Source organism: Ixodes scapularis, unplaced genomic scaffold, assembly GCF_016920785.2.
Source record: "Ixodes scapularis isolate PalLabHiFi unplaced genomic scaffold, ASM1692078v2 PGA_scaffold1__304_contigs__length_218370807, whole genome shotgun sequence".
Classification (NCBI taxonomy): Eukaryota; Metazoa; Arthropoda; class Arachnida; order Ixodida; family Ixodidae; genus Ixodes; species Ixodes scapularis.
Genome location: NW_024609846.1, coordinates 195546942 through 195565901, shown reverse-complemented (window position 1 = coordinate 195565901; position 18960 = coordinate 195546942). Strand labels below are relative to the sequence as shown.

Here is an 18960-nt window from a genome sequence, read left to right as displayed (position 1 = left end):
TATACATACATACACATAGACGTACATATATATATATATATACACCTACAATCAGACATACATATGTTTGTTTTTATGCTTCGTACATTGCGCGAAGTTGATTATATCTGCAAGTATAGTTTGCACAGAACAAAAATAATTTCATGTTATTTAAGTTGAGCAAAGTATACACCTAATAATGAATGCCACTGGAACATGGTACTGGAGAAGTTAGATGGATAATAGTAAGGCATGCGTGTAACGTTTCAATTTTAATTTGCACGCTATGGTGCAATGACGTGGCACACGTTGCCTCGATATTGCACATGAGCGAGAAATCATTCAACTGGTATACCTTTGTAAACTACATGGCTCTCGGACATCTTTATTTTTATCACTCAGATAACTGAATTAACGCAGGATTGACGAATGCATTAGCGATAGGAGTCGAATGATACCGACGCGATATGCCCACATCTGTGAAAACCATTCGATTGGGTCATGCATGTTCAAATCCTTGACAAACTTGTCAACTTTGGTGTGCACGAAAACCTATCAGGAATTTAGTTTAACCTTAAGACGGAATACGGTTTGTAGAATTTATTTTAAACATACTAAGTGCAGGTTGCGGAGATTCCCAAGGTTCAGTGTTTGGGTCCGTTTTGTTTTTAAATATTATCAAAAAAGTTGCAAGCAACTTTTTCCGCCATGTCACAACCACATTCACCATCACAGATGATAGTCTGATTTATACACGCATAAACTCGCCTGATTACCAAGCTGAAGAGAGGGTCTAGCAGAACAATTTTGAATAGCACTCAGACATTTGCAATTTGCATATCCGTATCGTAACATAACATTGCATGTGCATTTTACTTGTTCAGCAGCATGTTACCTTGGAAGCGGGCTTTCATCGAGGTGCTACGACTATGGAGGAAGATAGTCATGGTGTCCGTACCGTTCCTCTTGCTGCCCCTGCTGCTAATCTCAGATTCGGTGGTGAGCGGTACCAATATTGCCCTATTCTACCCGGTTGTGAGGCCCCGAAACGTTTTCGCGGCAGTACATACCTATGCACTGTTCATCCTTAAGCTGACAGTGCGACGGGAGCAGCTAAGAGCTCTGTGTTCCTGTAAACGACCGCCTCTTCCATCTCCTAACCTCTCTCTGCGCTTAAGTTCGGGCGGGAGCGTAATCGCGTGGCGAAAGAGAAATTTATCGCTAGTCTTCCACTTTACTGTCAGGTTAGGACTGAACGGGATATATAGTCCAATGTCCGGTGGACAAAGAAAACTATCCAAGTCATAAATGCGTCTTTTTGCAGCATGTCTGCGCTTTTTGTTGTCCCCAGTAGATAATACCATGAAACTGACGCGTGTAATACCTTCTATTGGGGCGAATGAGAAACACAACAATCGTAACCACCCGAGTATGGGCAGCGTGCGAACAGACGGTTATTTACGAGACATAATGAAGGTCTAAGGATCGATGTTGTTTTACATTTTGCACTTGAACTTCACCGTCCGCTTTATTTTGAAACATTGTAACAGAAAGTCGATTACGAAGAACTCCCCTATCAATAATGGCGCGCGCCTTTCGTGGTGCTAATTCTCATCGTGTCGCCCAAAAAAAATGTCCCTACGGATGAAACTACACGTCCTCTCCTAACGTTCAGCATTCTCGTCCACAAATCCAACGTGCGAGTTTGAAATTCCGTGAACTCTATATACATCTACGTTAAAAACATACTTTAATCAACTGGACCAAGGTAGCAAATCTTCAATTTTCCTGTCTAGATAACACCTAGGCCCGAGCCTCCTTGTTCCGGAATCGCACGGCTCGTGTACATTGTAGAGAACTCACGGTGTTTCGCGGCCAAACATGATACAAATTACCCGCGGGCACGCGTTAGCCATGTTCGAGACATATCCGCTTCATGCACTCGGATGTTTCGATCACGCCTGCGGACAGTTTCCACGGGACCAATAGGCAACCTGCAGTGCTGTTTGGTTTGGCGCCATCTAGCGACTGAAACAAGAAATATTGGGTACCCCTGGGAGTGGCGGCTGCATTGTTCAAACATGACTATTTACTCTGGTGGCGCCGCTTAGCCTAGTGTCTGAAGCAAGAAATACTGGGTATCCCAAAAAGCCGTGATCGCGTAACGTGCCAGTAGAGCGGAAGCTACGGAACTGGCGGGCCAATCGGAACTTGACCGCGTATCACCGGAGCGCGCCTCAACTCCGGAGAAGTATCAGGCTTTTCGCTGCGTCATGCTCCAATATGTGTGCGTTGCGCTGGAATACGTCGCGCATTTCGAAGCCTTCGGCACGGAATGTGGGGCTTATCGTTCACCCTTTGCCAAGTTACAACGAGACAGGGTATAACCGTGCGCTCTCACGCTGCTGGCGCAGCCTGGCCGTTGCCGGTTGGCTATGGGACCGGGGCGTCAGACGGTATCGCATGCAGACACTCTTTTGTACAACGTAGTAGCAGTGTGACACTATCTGACAACAGGAACATGTGTGTGCGGGTTTCAGTGTTTTAATAGGGAGTTTTCGTAGACCGCGTTGGCCCCTCCGCTAAGCGTTCCGCAACGAAGAAGTTGCTACTGCGCCTGCGCGCCGATAGCCTTGACTGTGGAGTTCCCGCTATCGTAGCGGGTTGCGGAGGGCCTTTCGGGACGGCGAAAACGATCTATGAAAACTCCCTAATACATAAGGTACCGTATTTTCCGGACTGTAGTCCGCGGACTATACATGTTTGAAAGTTGAAAATTCACCCGATGCGGGCTACCCACAGGTGCGGACTATGCGATAATTTTTTTTCTAGATTGTTCTCTGCGACAAGTCCTGAAATCTTTTTTTATGAGTAACGGACTGTATTAATGTTGATTTATGCACGATAAAGCTTCTTTGCCAGCTAATACTGTAGGCATTTCTCAAGCTGGGCTGTGTCTGCCATTTGTTTTTTTACGTTTGAACTAGGCATTCAGTGCGGACAATGCACGGAGTGCGGATTATGTACCGGGTGCGGACTACCTAAGCAAGTACTTTTATTTTTGACCCAAAATTTGCCCCTGCGGACTATGCACCGGGTGCGGAATGTAGACCGGAAGATACGGTACGCGTGAGAATATTTATTCGCTGCGGTCACCGAAGGCTTTAGAAATTCGGGGCCAGGTTTATTAGGTTCGCATTTCTCGCTACTTGATTTCTCCTTTGGCGTAAACCAATCTGATCGGCTGAGGAACGACGATAACATGCTCAACATGCTCGCGCAAAGCCACCTCTATACTCATAAAGCCTGGCAGTTCCCATGACGAAGCCATAGAGTGCCCGGTCTCAGATTTGGAGCGTGAGGATCTGGTTGCACAGAGCATCAAAGAGCCAATTCTTGGGGAACCTAGACGTCAGCGCACAGCTTTTGCAGCGGCGAGGACCCGTAAAACACTTGTTCGCTAGGGATAAGTGTGTTTCGGCGTCTCGCCGTAGCGGGGCGCCAGTCACGTGGCTCTCCTGTCATCCGTTGTCTGCCGCTCCACCTTTTCCATTTCGGCGGCCGCTTCTCGTGGCGATCTGCCAGGCTTTGTCAGTATATAAGAGGCTATGTCTAGAGTTTTCAAAGTGTAACGTGCGCACCGGACTGCGGTACCATTCGACTTTAATGGACAGTACCTTGGAATGCCGGCAGAAATTCAGGTGCGCCTACGTGGTGGCCGTGATTGCCGTCTACTGGATCACGGAGCCGATCCCTCTCGGGGCCACGTCCCTCATCCCAATCGTGCTGTTTCCCATGCTGGGCGTACTCACCACCGAGAAGACATGCCAGCTTTACATGAACGTGAGTCCAGCAGAGCCGTAGTCAAAATGGCCGTCACGCGTGGTCTGTTCACAGGGAACAATAGAATGTCTAGAAAAGCGTAAAGATACTTGCGTCGCCAACTGCGTTCAACGGAAGCAAGCTCTCAGGGGAAAGCTGCGGGGCGCCTCAAATGAGCGCTTTTATTGCAGCAGAACGCAAACGCGTACGCAATCAGTTGCAGCGTTATCTATATGTGCGCATGCAAACTGCTTCGAGTAATCTAAGACCGGAACTCGATCAAGCTACAGTAGTCAAGCTAATCTGAGTCTCGCGCTGTCTGCGCGCCACGAGAGCAAGAAGACGGGAACGCAGAGAACCGCTGCGTAAGCACTGAAGTATCCATAGCGAGCCTACTTACGTAAAGCTCGCAGCGTTGCGTACGCATGGGTAATGCGCGGTGTGCAACATGCAACGCTAACCCACAAGCATAGTGTTTGCGTTTGCTCTTCTCTGTAATACCAAGGTACTCAGTGTCCCTTCCCCTCAAATGGCACACAGCGATAGCGTTCATCTGCGAACCTCTCACCTGTGCAATGGGCACCCGTCCTGTGACATTATCTGCTGTTTGGGGTGGTTCAATTAAACGAAGAAATGAGGGTTGAAGGTATATGTTCGGTACTTTGAATAAGAGAGAGCCTTTCTTCATATAGCGATCAGCTGGTAATTTAAGACGGCTTCTCGAGTATACAGTGCTCCTCAAAGTTAACCGCGCGCCACTCGGTCATTTAAGTATAATCTATTGCCGGCTACTTGGTCACAGCAGCAGCTGGACTGTCTTCACCAAACTTTGTTGTGATAGGGGAGTTAAAACTTCACCACGTTGTTGGATATGTTGTCCAGCAATATTACGAAACGTGAAAAAGTTTTATTTGTTTAGGTTAAATATGAAATATAAAATATGAAAAAGAAAATGCTGCGAGCTGTGCGATTTTTTAATTCCTTTTGCCTGTACCTTGGTGGTAGCAGTATGGAAACCCTAACACAACTCCACAAGAAGGAATATGTCACAACATGAAGATAAACAACAAATATAGCCGACCTCCTGTAGCCGTAAGAAAAGTTTGTTTTATTAAGTAGGCCAGTGTAGCTTACTGATACATGTCAAATGAGGAGCCACCTCCATGAGCGGCAACTTGATCGCGTTCCGGAGTTCTTTTCGCTGCTTGCCTTGACGGTACAGTATCGAAGTGCGGCATCAAGACACGCTCTATTTTGAATTATTTAACTAGACGTTTTGGAAAGGTTCGCCACGCAACGCCGTCCTATATAGTTGCGTCTTTCTTTGGTCACTGAATATGCACCTGAAGGCTTGAAGGGTCTCCCTGAACGCAGTGAAAAGAATGTAGTGAACGCAGTGAAAGGAACACAACCTTGGAAGTAATCTGTTTGTAATTAATCGTACAAAAACAATTTGCAATTTCTACGTTGCAGTTTCGCGGCAGTAACTTGCAATGTAGTTCAGTTACAAGATGTTTGCAACAACTGACATTATTAATTGTTACTTTTATAAAAAAATAATGAAGATAATGTGACGATTCAAGCTCTATGACAAGGGACTTGAAAAGCGTAAGAGCTGAAGAATACGAAATGAGTTATTATTTCAAGGAAAATAGATGTGCGCGCCAGAAACGCCCGGGGAAGAAACCATGCTATTTCTGTGCTTGTTTGTTCTGGGCGTGCGACGTGATGTGATCTTTATTAAGTACTCAAAAAGGGAAAAAAACTAAAAAAAGAAAACAGGCGTCGCTACAAGTGCACATGTACACGCCGCACATTGAATTGTTTGCAGTTATCGTATTACGCTATCCAGTACGTATTATCGCTCCCCGCACTCTAAAGAATCAGGAGCGCCTATTTTTTTTTTCCCAAGGCACTCAGGAGAGCCAATTGATGCAGACTACGAATGCAGTCCTGCGAATGACAAGGCTAGTTACACTATGCTTAAAGCTTAAAAAAAAAAGACTTCACAAAGGGATATATTATGACGTGTGACTATGTTAAATGTCACCTCGTAGTTTTTTTAGCTCTACACATATATTTGGTATTGTCAATCGCCGGGAGCTGCATCGTAAGATCGGAGTCTCAGACTCTTCAAAGTATTTTGCGAGTAAAGAAACCCTCCGGACTTTTTTAGAGTGTGTTGCCTATTGGCCGGCGTTATATATATATATATAACACTGAGAAGAAAAAAAACCTTAGTGAAAAACAGCAACAACGGACGATTTAATCTTCGACGTTTCGGCCGGAGTCCGGCCTTCGTCAGAATATATATATATATATATATATATATATATATATATATATATATATATATATATATATATATATATATATATTGTAGGGTTCGGTGCTACTGCTCACCCGCAAGAAGGACCAACGAGGCAGATCTCAGAACACACACCTTTACTTGTTCCTGGCAGCCAACTGACTCCCGAGCCCCGAGACTCGACCGTGGCTCGCGCGCACGTTGCTGGCCGGGCGCGGAGCGCGAGTTCTTTTGCGCGGTGGTGGGCCACAAGGACCACAAACTTCCCCCACCCCCCTCCCCACTCCCCTTCTCTGTTCCCTGGCTCCGTGGCTGTCCTCCCTGGGTGTTGGTGGTAGAAGAGGAGGGGGTTGTGACGATGCAGGCGGCCGGATGCGATTCGTGGAGGCCGCCTCCGGATTGGTGATGCGGTTGTTGTAGTTGCCAATGAAGTCCGGATCTGCATCTTGATGTCGGAGAACTGTGCGTTGTTTTGGTGACTCACTGCTCTCTGCTTGGCCAGGTGTTCCTCCATCTGCACCATGACACAGCCGTTCTTGTTCTTTAGTGATATTGACGACGTTGCCGTACGGGCAGAGCAGGTTGAAGAGCTTCTCGGTGTTCATCTTCTCAAAGTTAAACACCATCACCAGGGACCTCTGATGCTGGTCCGCCGCATAAGGACGAGTGGGCACGTCCGGAGCCGTCGCTGGTAACGTCGGGATCTGGTGGACCTTCGTAGCGGTCCTGGTCTCCATTTTTGTTTCCCGTAGCTGTCGTTGTAGCCGCTGCCGGGGCTGCTGATGTGGCGGCGTAGCTAGGGCCGGTAGAGGGTCCTCGGCCGCCCACTGCGTTGCCGTAGTCCCCGAAACCACGTGGCTCATCGAAGGGGTTGAGAGAACCTCCGGCAACGGTTGAGGCGGTAGCGAGACATGTCGAAGGTTCGAAAAGAACGAAAGAAAAAAAAAGAATCAACAGTTGTCTTCTGGAGAGGCTTTTACAAGAAAGCATCGGTACGTTGGGCGCGGCAATAGACTGGCTAAATTTGCGAGCACACTGTCGGTGTATATCGCACAGAACTACGCGCACAATCTGTATGGTGCGGAAACTAGTTCTCGTCAAAGCCTAATGCAACGCGCATTTTCTAAGTCTTCGTCTTCGTCTTCGTCACCAACATCAAAAAGAGTCCTCGCAGAATTAAGTTTATTTTTAATTATAACCCGGATCGGCATCACCCTCCATCTGCGAGAGAAGTTCGTCATCCGATTCATAATACCCTTTGAGGTTGGTGACATGAACGGGTCCAGCGAGTCGTCCAGACTCACAATGAACGAGCGTGTACGTGAGGCGTGAGACCTTGTCTCGCACTCGATACGGACCATCCCACCTGTTCGCCAGGGAAGCTGTGAAACCTCTGGCGGCGTCACTAAGTGGGCGTGTCCGCCGCAGTAGAAGATCTCCCACTTCGAATTGCACGTCCCGGTGGCCACGATTGTACTACTCAGTTTGCTGAAGCCGTGCGGCGTCCAAGCTCTCCCGGGCATCACGAGCGATGTCCCTGAGTCTGCGTCGTAGGCTTCCTCCAAGCTGACCGTATGAGCGAGCAGCGCCACGGTTGTTGGTCGTGCAAGTGTTTTCCAGCGGGAAAGTCAGCTCTTTTCCGAAATTAAGGCAAGCTGGCGTAAAACCTGTAGACCGGTTAACGGTTGTGCGGGTTGCGAACGCGAGCTCTGGGAGCTTTGCGTACCAGTCAGGGTGACGTTCGGTGTGAGCTATTAACATCGATTTCAGGTTTCGGTTCAACCGCTCTGTGATGTTTGCCTGTGGGTGATAAGGAGACGTCCGCTTGTGTTCTATGCCCAATGCGGCACATGAGTCTCGGAACACTTTGCTGGCAAAGTAAGTAGCGTTGTCGCTAATAAATCTCGACGGAAATCCGAAGCGTGTGAACGTCTCCATTAGACACGACCAGATTTTCTTGGACGTCAGCGATCGCAATGCAAATAGCTCCACCCACTTGCTAAAGTGATCCGTGACAACAAACACGTACTGGTTGCCACGCGGACTGCGTGGGAAAGGGCCCATGACGTCGACAGCAACGCATTCCCATGGGGATCGACTCACGACTGGCTGCATGTGACCAGGGCGCTGACCACCGCGCGGTTTGGCTTTCTGACAAACCGGGCATGAATGAGCGTACCTCAGCACGTCCTGACGAATTCCTGGCCAAGTCAGTACGGCTTAACTTTTCAAAAGACTTGCAGCCACTACTGTGACCAGCCAAAGCAGAGTCATGGTAGTTTCTAATGAAGGACGTGCGAAGTCGGCAAGGTACCACGGCTCGAAATGGAGTGTCTGTGGAGCCACCCTCCTCGTCGTCGATCTGAGGTATGTACCGGAGGAGCAGACCGTCTTCGGCCAGCAAGTACGAGTCAAAACCCATGTCAGCGTCTTTGTTGCCACGTCGGTCACGTGAAGATAACCACTCAGAGAGCCTGCGACAAAGTCCATCGTTCTGCTGTGCAGCACGAAGCTCGTCTCGGCTAATCAATGTACCCCAGCGCGAGCCAGCATCTATCGCAGCCACAACATTGGCATCCTCAGGCACGTGCTCTTCGCCGAGCGGAGCGCGCTACAAAGCGTCTGCAACTTTGTTTTGTGAGCCTGGTTTGTGCACAATGGTGTAGTGATATTTCTTAAGCGTTAGTGCCCAGTGTGCTAATCGTCCTGCCGGATTTTCCAGCCGCTGAAGCCAAGACAAGGCGGCATTATCTGACTGGATCACAAAGCGCGCGCCATCAAGATACATGTTGAATTTCTGCAGGGCGAATATGATGGCTAGGCACTCGAGCTCGCAAACATTGTAATTTTGTTGAGCTGCTGTCAACGTATGGCTAGCAAACGCAACGGGTCGTAAGACACCATAAAATTCTTGAAGCAGTACAGCACCTAAACCGCAGCCGCTCGCATCGGTTTGCAGCACAAACGGATGGTTGAGGTCTGGGAGCTTCAAAGATGCTGTGTCAGCAATAGCTCTGGACAGTTGAAGGAAAGCATTTTGCTGTGCTTCCGTCCAACACCATTTGACGCCTTTGCGCAACAGTTCGTTCAGAGGCCGCGTTATCTCTGCACCAGTGGGAGATAAACTGACGGTAAAATCCACCCATGCCAAGAAATCGCCGCAAGCTCTTTGCATCATGTGGGGGAGGAAACTGAGTTATGGCCCTCAGCTTGTCCTCATTAGGGCGAAGCGATCCATCGTCGATTACAAAACCGAGCAGGTTAATCTTAGATGTTGCCAGTTGCATTTTTTCCGGGTGAAGTGTCAAACCAGCATTCTGCATGCGCTCGAGTATAGTCCGAAGGTGCACAAGATGTTCTTCGAACGAGCGTGAGAAGACTACTACGTCATCCATATATGCCATGGCGTAGTTGTGCCGTGCGTCTCCAAGCACAATGTCCATAAGACGCTGGAATGTGGCAGGAGAGTTGCTCAAGCCAAAAGGCATGCGCACAAACTCGTACAATCCTCTGTTGCATGTGAATGCTGTTTTCTCGATGTCAGCGGGTTCGACCTCTGTCTGGAGGAAACCGCGACTGCAGTCAAGAGTCGTGAAAAAGCTCGCGTTTCCCAAGTTGTACATGATCGACTCAATCGAGGGGTATGGGTACGCGTCACGAACGGTTACCGCATCCAGGCGTCGATAGTCGACGCAAAGCCGAGCCGTTCCGTCCTTCTTGGGGGCAAGGACGATCGGGAAGGCCCAAGGGCTCTGTGACTCACGTACTGCTCCCGTGTCGATCATCTCTTGAAGCGCCTTGTCCAGCAGGGCTCGCTTGTGTACGCTGATTGGTCGAGGGTTGCAGCGTAGAGGCCGTGTATTCCCGGTGTCAATTGAGTGCTTTAGGACACCGGTTCTGCCAGGATTCTCCGTGAACATCGGTGAAAACTCCTCCAGGAGTCTTTGGAGACGCCGCTTTTGCTGGTCCGTAGCAGGACCCTTCAGCAAAGAATCGCTTACCGCACATGGGAGTCGCAAAGCAGGCGTTCTAACGCCAACGTTATCGACACTGACGACACAATCCTCTCGTCTAGTAAATGGGATCAGTCGCGCGTCACTACCCAACCGGTAGCCTTTGTTCGGAAAGTCCAGAACCAGGTTCTCCCCGAAAATGAAAACGTTGACCGCGTTTTTTCTCGTTGAACCCGATCTGTAACCTCACGGCTTGACTCGCGAGCATTTCTGGTCCTGACGCTAGCTGTAAGCGCACGTTAGTCTCGCGCATGTTAGCTTTCTGCTCTTTGCACCGTTCAATCAGGTAGTCCCCAATAAGCGACAGACTCGCACCGGTATCAATCAGCGCTGCCACAGCTACTCCGAGCACTGTAACTGTCATACGAGGCTCAATTAGCTCAAGGTCAGGCTGAATTCGACATACCGATGGAAGTTTTGCCGAGTTGTCCATGGTCACCGCGGCCGACAGGCGTTCCGGGGTCAACTCATTTCTCGAGGCTGCAGGACGGTTGCGCCGCAGGTCGTGGCAGTCACGCCGGAAGTGGCCACGGCGACCGCAGCCGAAGCACCGCACCAAGTTGCGCCGGTCAGGGCCGTGCGTCGGGCTTGCCTGCGCTTGTCGTTGCGGCCCTTCTTGGTGTCCCTTGTTGGACCAGCGATCGGCGCCCCGGTTGGCATTGCGGGGGAAGGACCTTAAACGGCTTTCACCCTGCCGTAGTCTCGATCCAGCCGGCCGGGCACGTAGCCGGGGGTCCGAACCATCGAGTGGTCTCCCGCGCTCCCATTGCCCGAAGGCGTAGGAGTCCAGCGCACGGGGGGGGACAGACCGCGCCATCCAGGGTTTGGCGCTGAGTCGGACCTCTTCCGGGCCCGGGAGCTCGCCAGGCACAGGACGGCTCAAGAGCTTCTTCAGGCGGTGGCGGGGGCCGATACTGCAGCTCGGCCAGGAGCGTCTCTTGTATGCCGTGAGCCTCCCGGGCCAGTTGCTCCAGGGTGGAATACGTGCGGCCATGCAGGTAGGGCCGGAATCTTGGGTGGCTCTGCTGCATCACCCGAGCAACCCTGTCCGACTCCGACGTCGTTGGGCAGGCTCTGTCATAGAGCTCCTGCATCACCCGTACATATGCGACGAGGGTCTCGTCCGGGTGCTGGGTCCGGCGCTCCAGTTCTCGCTGGAATCGAGACTGGTACCCAGGTGGAAGAAATTCATCTTGAAACTTCCGCCGAAAGTCTTCCCAGGTGAGGAAGGGGGCCACGATGCGCCACCAGCGCGCGGCGCTAGCCTGGAACGTCACGGGCAGCACCCGCGCAAGGACGTACTCGTCCGAGGCTCCCGTGGCGAGCTTATAGGCCGCCAGCTCGGCCAGGAAGTCGGCCACGGACTTCCGGTCGTCGCAGCCCGTGTACAACGGAACCGGCACTTGGGGTCGTGGCCCTTGCCCTTGGGGTCCGTGGTCAGCCAGGACCAGGCGTTGCGCGACCGTGTCGCACAGGTTGGCCACCCGAGCCATCAGGTCCATGGACGTCGGGTCAGGCCCCTCTCCGGTCTCGCCTTGGTCTGCGGCGGCTCTATGGCGGGTCTGCATCGCAGTAGCAACCGCAGAAAAACAGGCAAACAGAAAAAAAAACAGAACAAAACGAAACACAAAAGAACGGAAAAACACGCAATATGCTACAATATGCACGCTGTTCACAACGGCCAAGCCCCAATGGCAAAGGTGGCGTCCGGTGGCCGAAGCCTAGTCGAACGACCACGTAGGCCTGTCGGGTATGACAACGCGAGAAAAACCAGGCTAACACGCCTAAAACGGGCTAAAAGCCTGCGGTCCAACCCGCGGGGGAGCAGTAGGCCTCGCGTGGAGCGCCAAATAATGTAGGGTTCGGTGCTACTGCTCACCCGCAAGAAGGACCAACGAGGCAGATCTCAGAACACACACCTTTACTTGTTCCTGGCAGCTAGTGCTGGCAGCCAACTGACTCCCGAGCCCCGAGACTCGACCGTGGCTCGCGCGCACGTTGCTGGCCGGGCGCGGAGCTTAAGTTCTTTTGCGCGGTGGTGGGCCACAAGGGCCACTGCATATATATATATATATATATATATATATATATATATATATATATATATATATATATATACAACACGGGCACTTCACATCATCGTACATGGTCTCCGAGGAGGATATAAACGAAATTGTGCAGATGAATGAACCGTACTTAATCCAATGAATTAAAGAATCCAAGTTTCCAGGAACCCGCCGAAAGCCAAAAAACGGCGGAGCTTTTCCAAGTTTCCAGGAACCCGCCGAAAGCCAAAAATTGGCGGAGTAACGCACAACTAAATTCGGTCCGAGCAGGTCATTTTTAGTGTACGCTATACTATTGCGTATTGCGTACGTAAGATCCAACAACGCTATACTAAAACTGTCTAATAATCGCGACATACGAAAAGAAAGAGGTGGGTGATTTCAGATAAGATCGACCAAAGGGTGGCTGGTCGACATTTTTAAATCAACTGATGTTTTTATATGACATTGTCTAGTGTCTGGTATAAACGAATCCACACTTAGTTTTGACCAGAAAAAAAATTTGGAGACAAGAAAAATCGTAAGGCAGGGAGAGGTGGACAGTTGCAATAACGCGCACTGATGGAGGGGGCAAGTTTGAAAGTGAATAATTAAAACAATAAAATTAGGAGAATTTTAAAACTTTTTACAAACAAACTATGGGTACAACTTGCTTGTAATATAAAGTAATAATATTTATTAAAAATTTATTTAGTTTTCTAAAAATTGTTAAACATGCCTGCTCGAACGACAAATGGCAAACTTTGGAAATCTGTATCTCATGAAATAATTTAATCATTATTACATAACTTGCAGACATTATTTTACTAATATATGGCTATTATTGAAAAAATAAATAAGGTATCTGAGTGACACAATAGTTACAATATATTTAGGCAAACATGGGAAAAAAATCAAACAAAGAAAAATTCCAATGCGAATAAAAAAAAAACACCACCTTCGATTTTTTTTAAATTTGGGTACCCTGTTATACTCTATTTCGGCATTCATTTCTATTAAAAACATGTTGCATCATTGCACTGTGAAAGAAGAAACAACTCCCCAAAGTAGGGTCCTTTTTCAAAGCCTACACTTTGCAGTGTCCTATACAAGAAGTGACTCTGAGTTCCAGTTTCATGAAACTTGCACAAATATTTTATATACATTTATTCAGATGAGGTCATTGATAAAAAGAGCAATCGGTCACACAGTAATAGGGAGGAGAAACTATATACAGCATTTTACATAAGCGTACAAAGTGGTATCATATTAGAGACTAATGATTTGAGAAAAGATGATGCAGTGTGAAGTTGTACCTTCCGGTATATTTTACATCTAGAGTAAAATAAATAACTTTACTTCCACACACAAAAACAACGATATAATAGTAAGATATTTAGGTTGGCTGTGTATTTACGATTACAAGCAATTTCAGGTGACGGATGCCATAGTGCCTAACTGGAGCAGCTTCGATGCTCTCGGTGTATGAATGAATCGTGGCAAGCCGATATATTTTATCCTGCTCGAGGATAACATTTTGGGATTTTTTTTATAGTGATCAGATAAAAATTATTAGTAACCACCAACAAAAACAGTAGGTTAAATACCCCGTGAAGAAAAATGTGATAAATAAGATGTCCCTGCATTCAAAATGAACAGTCCTTGGGAAATCAAATTCGGCACTTTACGCTAAGGTTTTCCTCGCTGTACCCATTTAATAAAGTTGCTTCCAAGCAGATCCGACTGTCCGTGCTACATATACGTCACAGGTCCCTTCTGTTGATGACTTGCTGAGCCGCCACGCGTGCCAAGACTGAATGCCAGGGAAGGCGCGCACCGTCAGCCACTCTTCTTTTTTTTTGTTCACGATACCGAACAACCTCATTTTCGTCCAGATATACAAGATGCACGCCTTTCAGTTTCTTTGATAGAACGCTCACCATTGTCCTGGCCGTCTGAATTGCCCTTACTGAACGTTCTCTCAGGTTGTTCAGCGTGGCCTGGTGCTTCACGAGTCCGCCAACTCCGTCACATGCATTTTTCCCATGTCCAGATGCAGAAAATAACCACTGGGCTTGTGGGCAATCGTCCTTTGCAAATTGGTGAAGCTGGTAGCGATTCTTGAAATGACTGGCGGCGCCGTCACTTACGTACGTCACGTACGAGTATACCGCAACGTTGTCCTCAACCCACTCCTTCACTTTTTCTAGAGCCAAGCAAGCGTGAGCGGCGTCGTGACACAGGTCCTCACTGATGATGGCAAAGCTGTTTGTATATTTTCTTGTCGTCACTACACATGTAGATATCGAAACTTGTTTTTTTTTCCAGTGATATGCTTGCACTTCGTCAGGAAGCACGATGGTCCAGTTTTCAGCAAAGTCAAAATGAAAGACAATGCTCCCGCGTTGCATGCACTATTTTTCATCGTAGATCGCTTTACATTGCGTTTGCCGGATATGGTTGTGAAGTAACCAACTTCCAACCGTCACTTGGATGACTTTTAGGAAAGTCTCAGGTTCCAAAGTTTTTTTCACACGGTCGCCGGACTCCCATGTTGCAAGCACAATCTCTTCATCCTCCGGGATATCAAGTTCCAGGAGTGTAAGAAACTGGCCTTTTGGGCAGTGATCACAGTCTCCTTGAAGGCACAGTTCTGTTGCTGGGTCGCACAGAAATGCCGAGTTCATTTCACCAGTGTTGAATGTTGAGCCTGTAACGTTCTCTAGAGCGGCAATACAAAGATAATAATTGGCGTAGCGCACACAAAACGCACACTTCCTGGTGTGGAATACATTGGACCCATCTAGGGCGCAACGAATAAAATTTCGTTAGCCCAACGCCGGAATCGGGATGCTTGTCTTTGTATATACGGAAGGCCTCTCGTATTGAGCGTGTCATGAAGCGCTTTGGCACGAACGTTTTCTCTCCGTTGAGCATGACAGAGATGACGTCCTTCTGGTTGGGACTTTGGCGCGAACATTGTAGCTCGTCTTTCGTGAAGTACTCTAGGGCAGCAGACAGGTTCTCAGGGCTCACCTTGCACCTCGTGTAAGGATCCGGCTCATACCACACGCCATGCTTTTCCTTGAGTTTTCGGGATTTACTGATGAGGTACATTGAGGCCTGTGGAATCATCTTTTGAACCTCATTCTTTGTCAGTGTTGACGGCAGGAGTGTAAGCAGTTGACAACGTTTCCGGAGAGAGGTGGCGGTTTCAAAGGCCTGCCGAAAGTTGTCCACCCACTCAGTGCATGTGGAGCATGTTGGTTTGGACGACCCCGATGGTGCGTCCCTGTCGTACGCAATACGTAGCCTTGAGCGTATATTCTTGACAGCAACCTGCTCCAGTTCTGTCTGCTTTCTCTTGACATAGGCAGGCCTGTCCCGACTTCTTACGACGCTTGGTTGTCTCAGCGGCGACACATCTGTAGGTAGTATGCTGCGATTTAGATCTTCAATTGCTTCTTCAGCTGGCACAAATATGTCAGGGCACTGCTCTGAGCTTCGCATCGAGATCTCCTTAGTGATGTGCATGAAGCAATGGTAGCACAGGTAGTCCGTCGCACTCACTTTGGTGGAACAGTCAGGCGGAAGAATTTGCTTCAACGAGTTTAGGTCCAACTCGCCAACACTTCGAAAATTCCGCTGCTTTGGTATAGTCTTTTTGTGTTTGCAAAAGTAATCTGCACAAAACACTCGTTCGGAGCTCCAGGACGTCTTCATAATGTATACATAAATAATAGAAATTAAACCCCAACTGATGGCATATAATTGCCAACTGAAAGAACTACTGGGTGCACAAGTGACAAGTCCGAGGCTGAGGAGCTCACTCACTGCAAACGTACATTTGAAAAGAGAGGTCACAACTGAGGCTGTCGGCAAAGCTTGATCCACGTCAAAGGAAGAAAGTGGGAAAGTCTCCAGACAAAAAATTGTGGTCAGCGGCCTTCGAAAAAGACTTTCCGGAATCGCACTGTCGTCCCTCCACGCGCTGATATGAAAGCACCCGAGCTTCTACCACGTGGTTCATGACACAGCCTGAGCCATGTCGGCGACCGGTTCGCGAGGGGTTGGCGGTGGGGTTACGTTGATGGTCACTCGGATTAGCCCTTGCTGTACTGAGCTACCGCCTGCAGTGCCTTATCGCCGGCTGGTGTCAACAACGAGAACACACACACCCTGTCTACACCAAAACTACAAGCGTTCACCGCACACGCGTCGCCGCCGCTTTTAAGCTTTTGTGAAATTGCTTTCTTTTGCCGCGGAGAACCGCCTTATGTTAACTACGCGCCTGAAATCCTTTCAGGCGGGCGTACACAATATCAAGCGTTTCGAGAAATGCCCGTGGAGTAGAACTATGGGAAAATTCGGAGCCCGCGATGTCGATATCGTCGCCGTTGTGTTAGTACGCCGTCGCGTACTGCAGTCCCCCGTTGGGGGAGGGGGGGGGGGGCGGTCTTACTACGATAACATGGCGACAGCGTTTACACTCTATGTATTTACGAGAGGCTCGAGTATTTGGGGATAATGCTGCCGGTTGGTGTGCCCCTTTGTGCCTGATATTATCGCCCGTGACGCCAGCGAGTGAGATGGCGACAGGCATGATTGCTCAGTAAAGAGGCGTCGGCGGCCATGTTTTGCTGGTTGAAGCGAACCCCCTTGTCCTTCACAGCGAGCGGGGAAATGCGAAAAAAAGATTGTATCGGCCGTTTTGCCAGAACTAGCGACGAGTGTCGTCTGCGGTTTCCGGCAACTATTTTGCCATAATCGTGAGCTTAGCGAGGAAATGATTTTTGCTAGCCACAGAACACTACCACGCAGAAAGGGAATGCTTGAACATGTTTTTGTTCTGGATATACATCAGGAATATATATGAGAGAGAGAGAGAGAGAGAGATGAAGGTAGAGCGGAAGAGGGAATAGCATATAGTGTCGCAGGAGAATAAAGTAAACAAAGTTCCTAGTGGCCGATGGCTGCATGATCTTTTCTCGGATCACTAGTCCGTAATATGATACCTCTTTGTACACAGTAGTTTCTCCTTAATTTAAGTGTGTGAACGATTTCTTTAGTTATCATTGGCCTCATCTCAATAAAAATATATAAAAGATGTGTGTTGGTTTCATGAAACTGGAACTCAGAGTCAGTTCTTGTATAAAACACTGCTAAGTGTAGGCTTTGAAAAAGGACACTACTTTGGGGAGTTGTATCTTCTTTCTCAATGAAATGATGCAACATGTTTTTAATGGAAATGAATGCCGAAATAGAGTATAACAGGTTACCTAAATTTAAAAAAAATCGAGGGTGGTGTTTTTTTTTTATTCGCATCGGAATTTTTCTTTGTTTGATTTTTTTTCCATGTTTGACTAAATATATCCTAACTATTGTATCACACAGATACCTTAGTTATTTTTTAAATATGAGCTTTATATTAGTAGAATAATATCTGCAAATTATATCATAATGATTAAATTATTTCATGAGATACAGACCTCCAAAGTTTGCCATTTGTTGTTCGAGCAGGCATGTTTGTCAATTTTTAGAAAAATAAATAAATTTTAAATAAATATGATTACTTTATATTACAAGCAAGCTATAGACCGACACGCGGAGCGGCTCTGTTTACCAACACGGCCGGAAGGCCGCGCATGCGCGGTAGCTATGTGGGCAAAAGGAGCCCGGCTCTCCGTGTTTTCGCCATTGCGTTGTGTGGCGTGCGCTCGTTGTTGACGTTGTAGGGACGCTTCTGGCTTTATTTGTGAGTCGTATTTCCTGACAACGCATGTCGTATGCTATGCCCGACTATTTGAGCTCGCTACCCGAGCCTGAACGGCGGCGGTATCGAACCAAACTGTGCGTGAACGGCGTTGCTTACGAGGATCCGTACGCCGTAAACAAGGCCTGCTGGACTTCCGACGTGAAGTTGCTGCCACCGAAGTCGACGGCACACGTCGTCGTTTATTTAGTTTTTGCGCCAAGCCAGTTCACGGCCGACACGGAGCAGGCGTACAAGTCTCTCGAGGCCTACGATTACTTCGAGTCGGTTTCCGCACTGCCGGCGGGATCAGCAGACTCTGGGTCTGCGGAAGTATATTAATTAATTAAATAAATACACACAGCGTTTTCAAGTCAAGGTATGCTATTTTTACTACTCTCATGACCACAAGGGTGACAGGCAGTAACGCGTTACTACGATTACACTTCAAGTTTTTCCGTGTTTTTAGGCGTCAAGCCATGTTTTTCTTTGCGTTTTTTCTCGTCCATATTTAGCTGAAACCGTATAAAGAGAAAAGTAATTATGTTCTGTTTCTGCATGAACATAATGTTTCTTGATATATGAGCTCACGCATACCTGTATCGTCAAAACCGTAAAACGTGTCTAATCATAATTTAAAAAGTAACGCAGAAGTAACGTGCGTTAACTTTTATAGGTAGCGCGTTCCTTTTATTTTTAGAAAACGTGGCTCAGTAACGCGTACCTTTGATTCGCAAGTAACGAATGACGTATTTCGTTACTTTTTTTTTTTGGTAACGCCTACAACATTTCCGTTCTGTCGCCGATCCCCTTCTGCTGGGTAGTACGGGCGTAGCGAGCTTCCGACGAGCGCTTGGCCGGTGCTTTGTGCGCGAACACCGTGGGAACAAAATCCGGGTGGTCTCGATCAGAGGACCGTTTCCCTGCACAAAAGCAAGCCTCGGGACGGAGATTGAAATGGAAGCCGCACTTGCCTCCAAGAAAGTGCTTGTCGCACAAACGCGCGAGGCGATCATAATTCTCGATCCACGGATATTACCC

General features: G+C 48.2%; 1 protein-coding gene across 1 annotated transcript in view; it reads left to right on the top strand.

Moving 5' to 3' along the window:
* Nucleotides 1-867: 867 nt before the first annotated feature.
* Nucleotides 868-18960, top strand: part of LOC115311167 (solute carrier family 13 member 5-like) — a 98454-nt gene continuing 80361 nt past the window's right edge. Inside the window, exons 1-2 of the mRNA XM_040222195.1 lie at nt 868-978; nt 3673-3822. Of these exons, the coding sequence (XP_040078129.1) occupies nt 868-978; nt 3673-3822 (261 nt within the window). The remainder of the gene's footprint in view (nt 979-3672; nt 3823-18960) is intronic.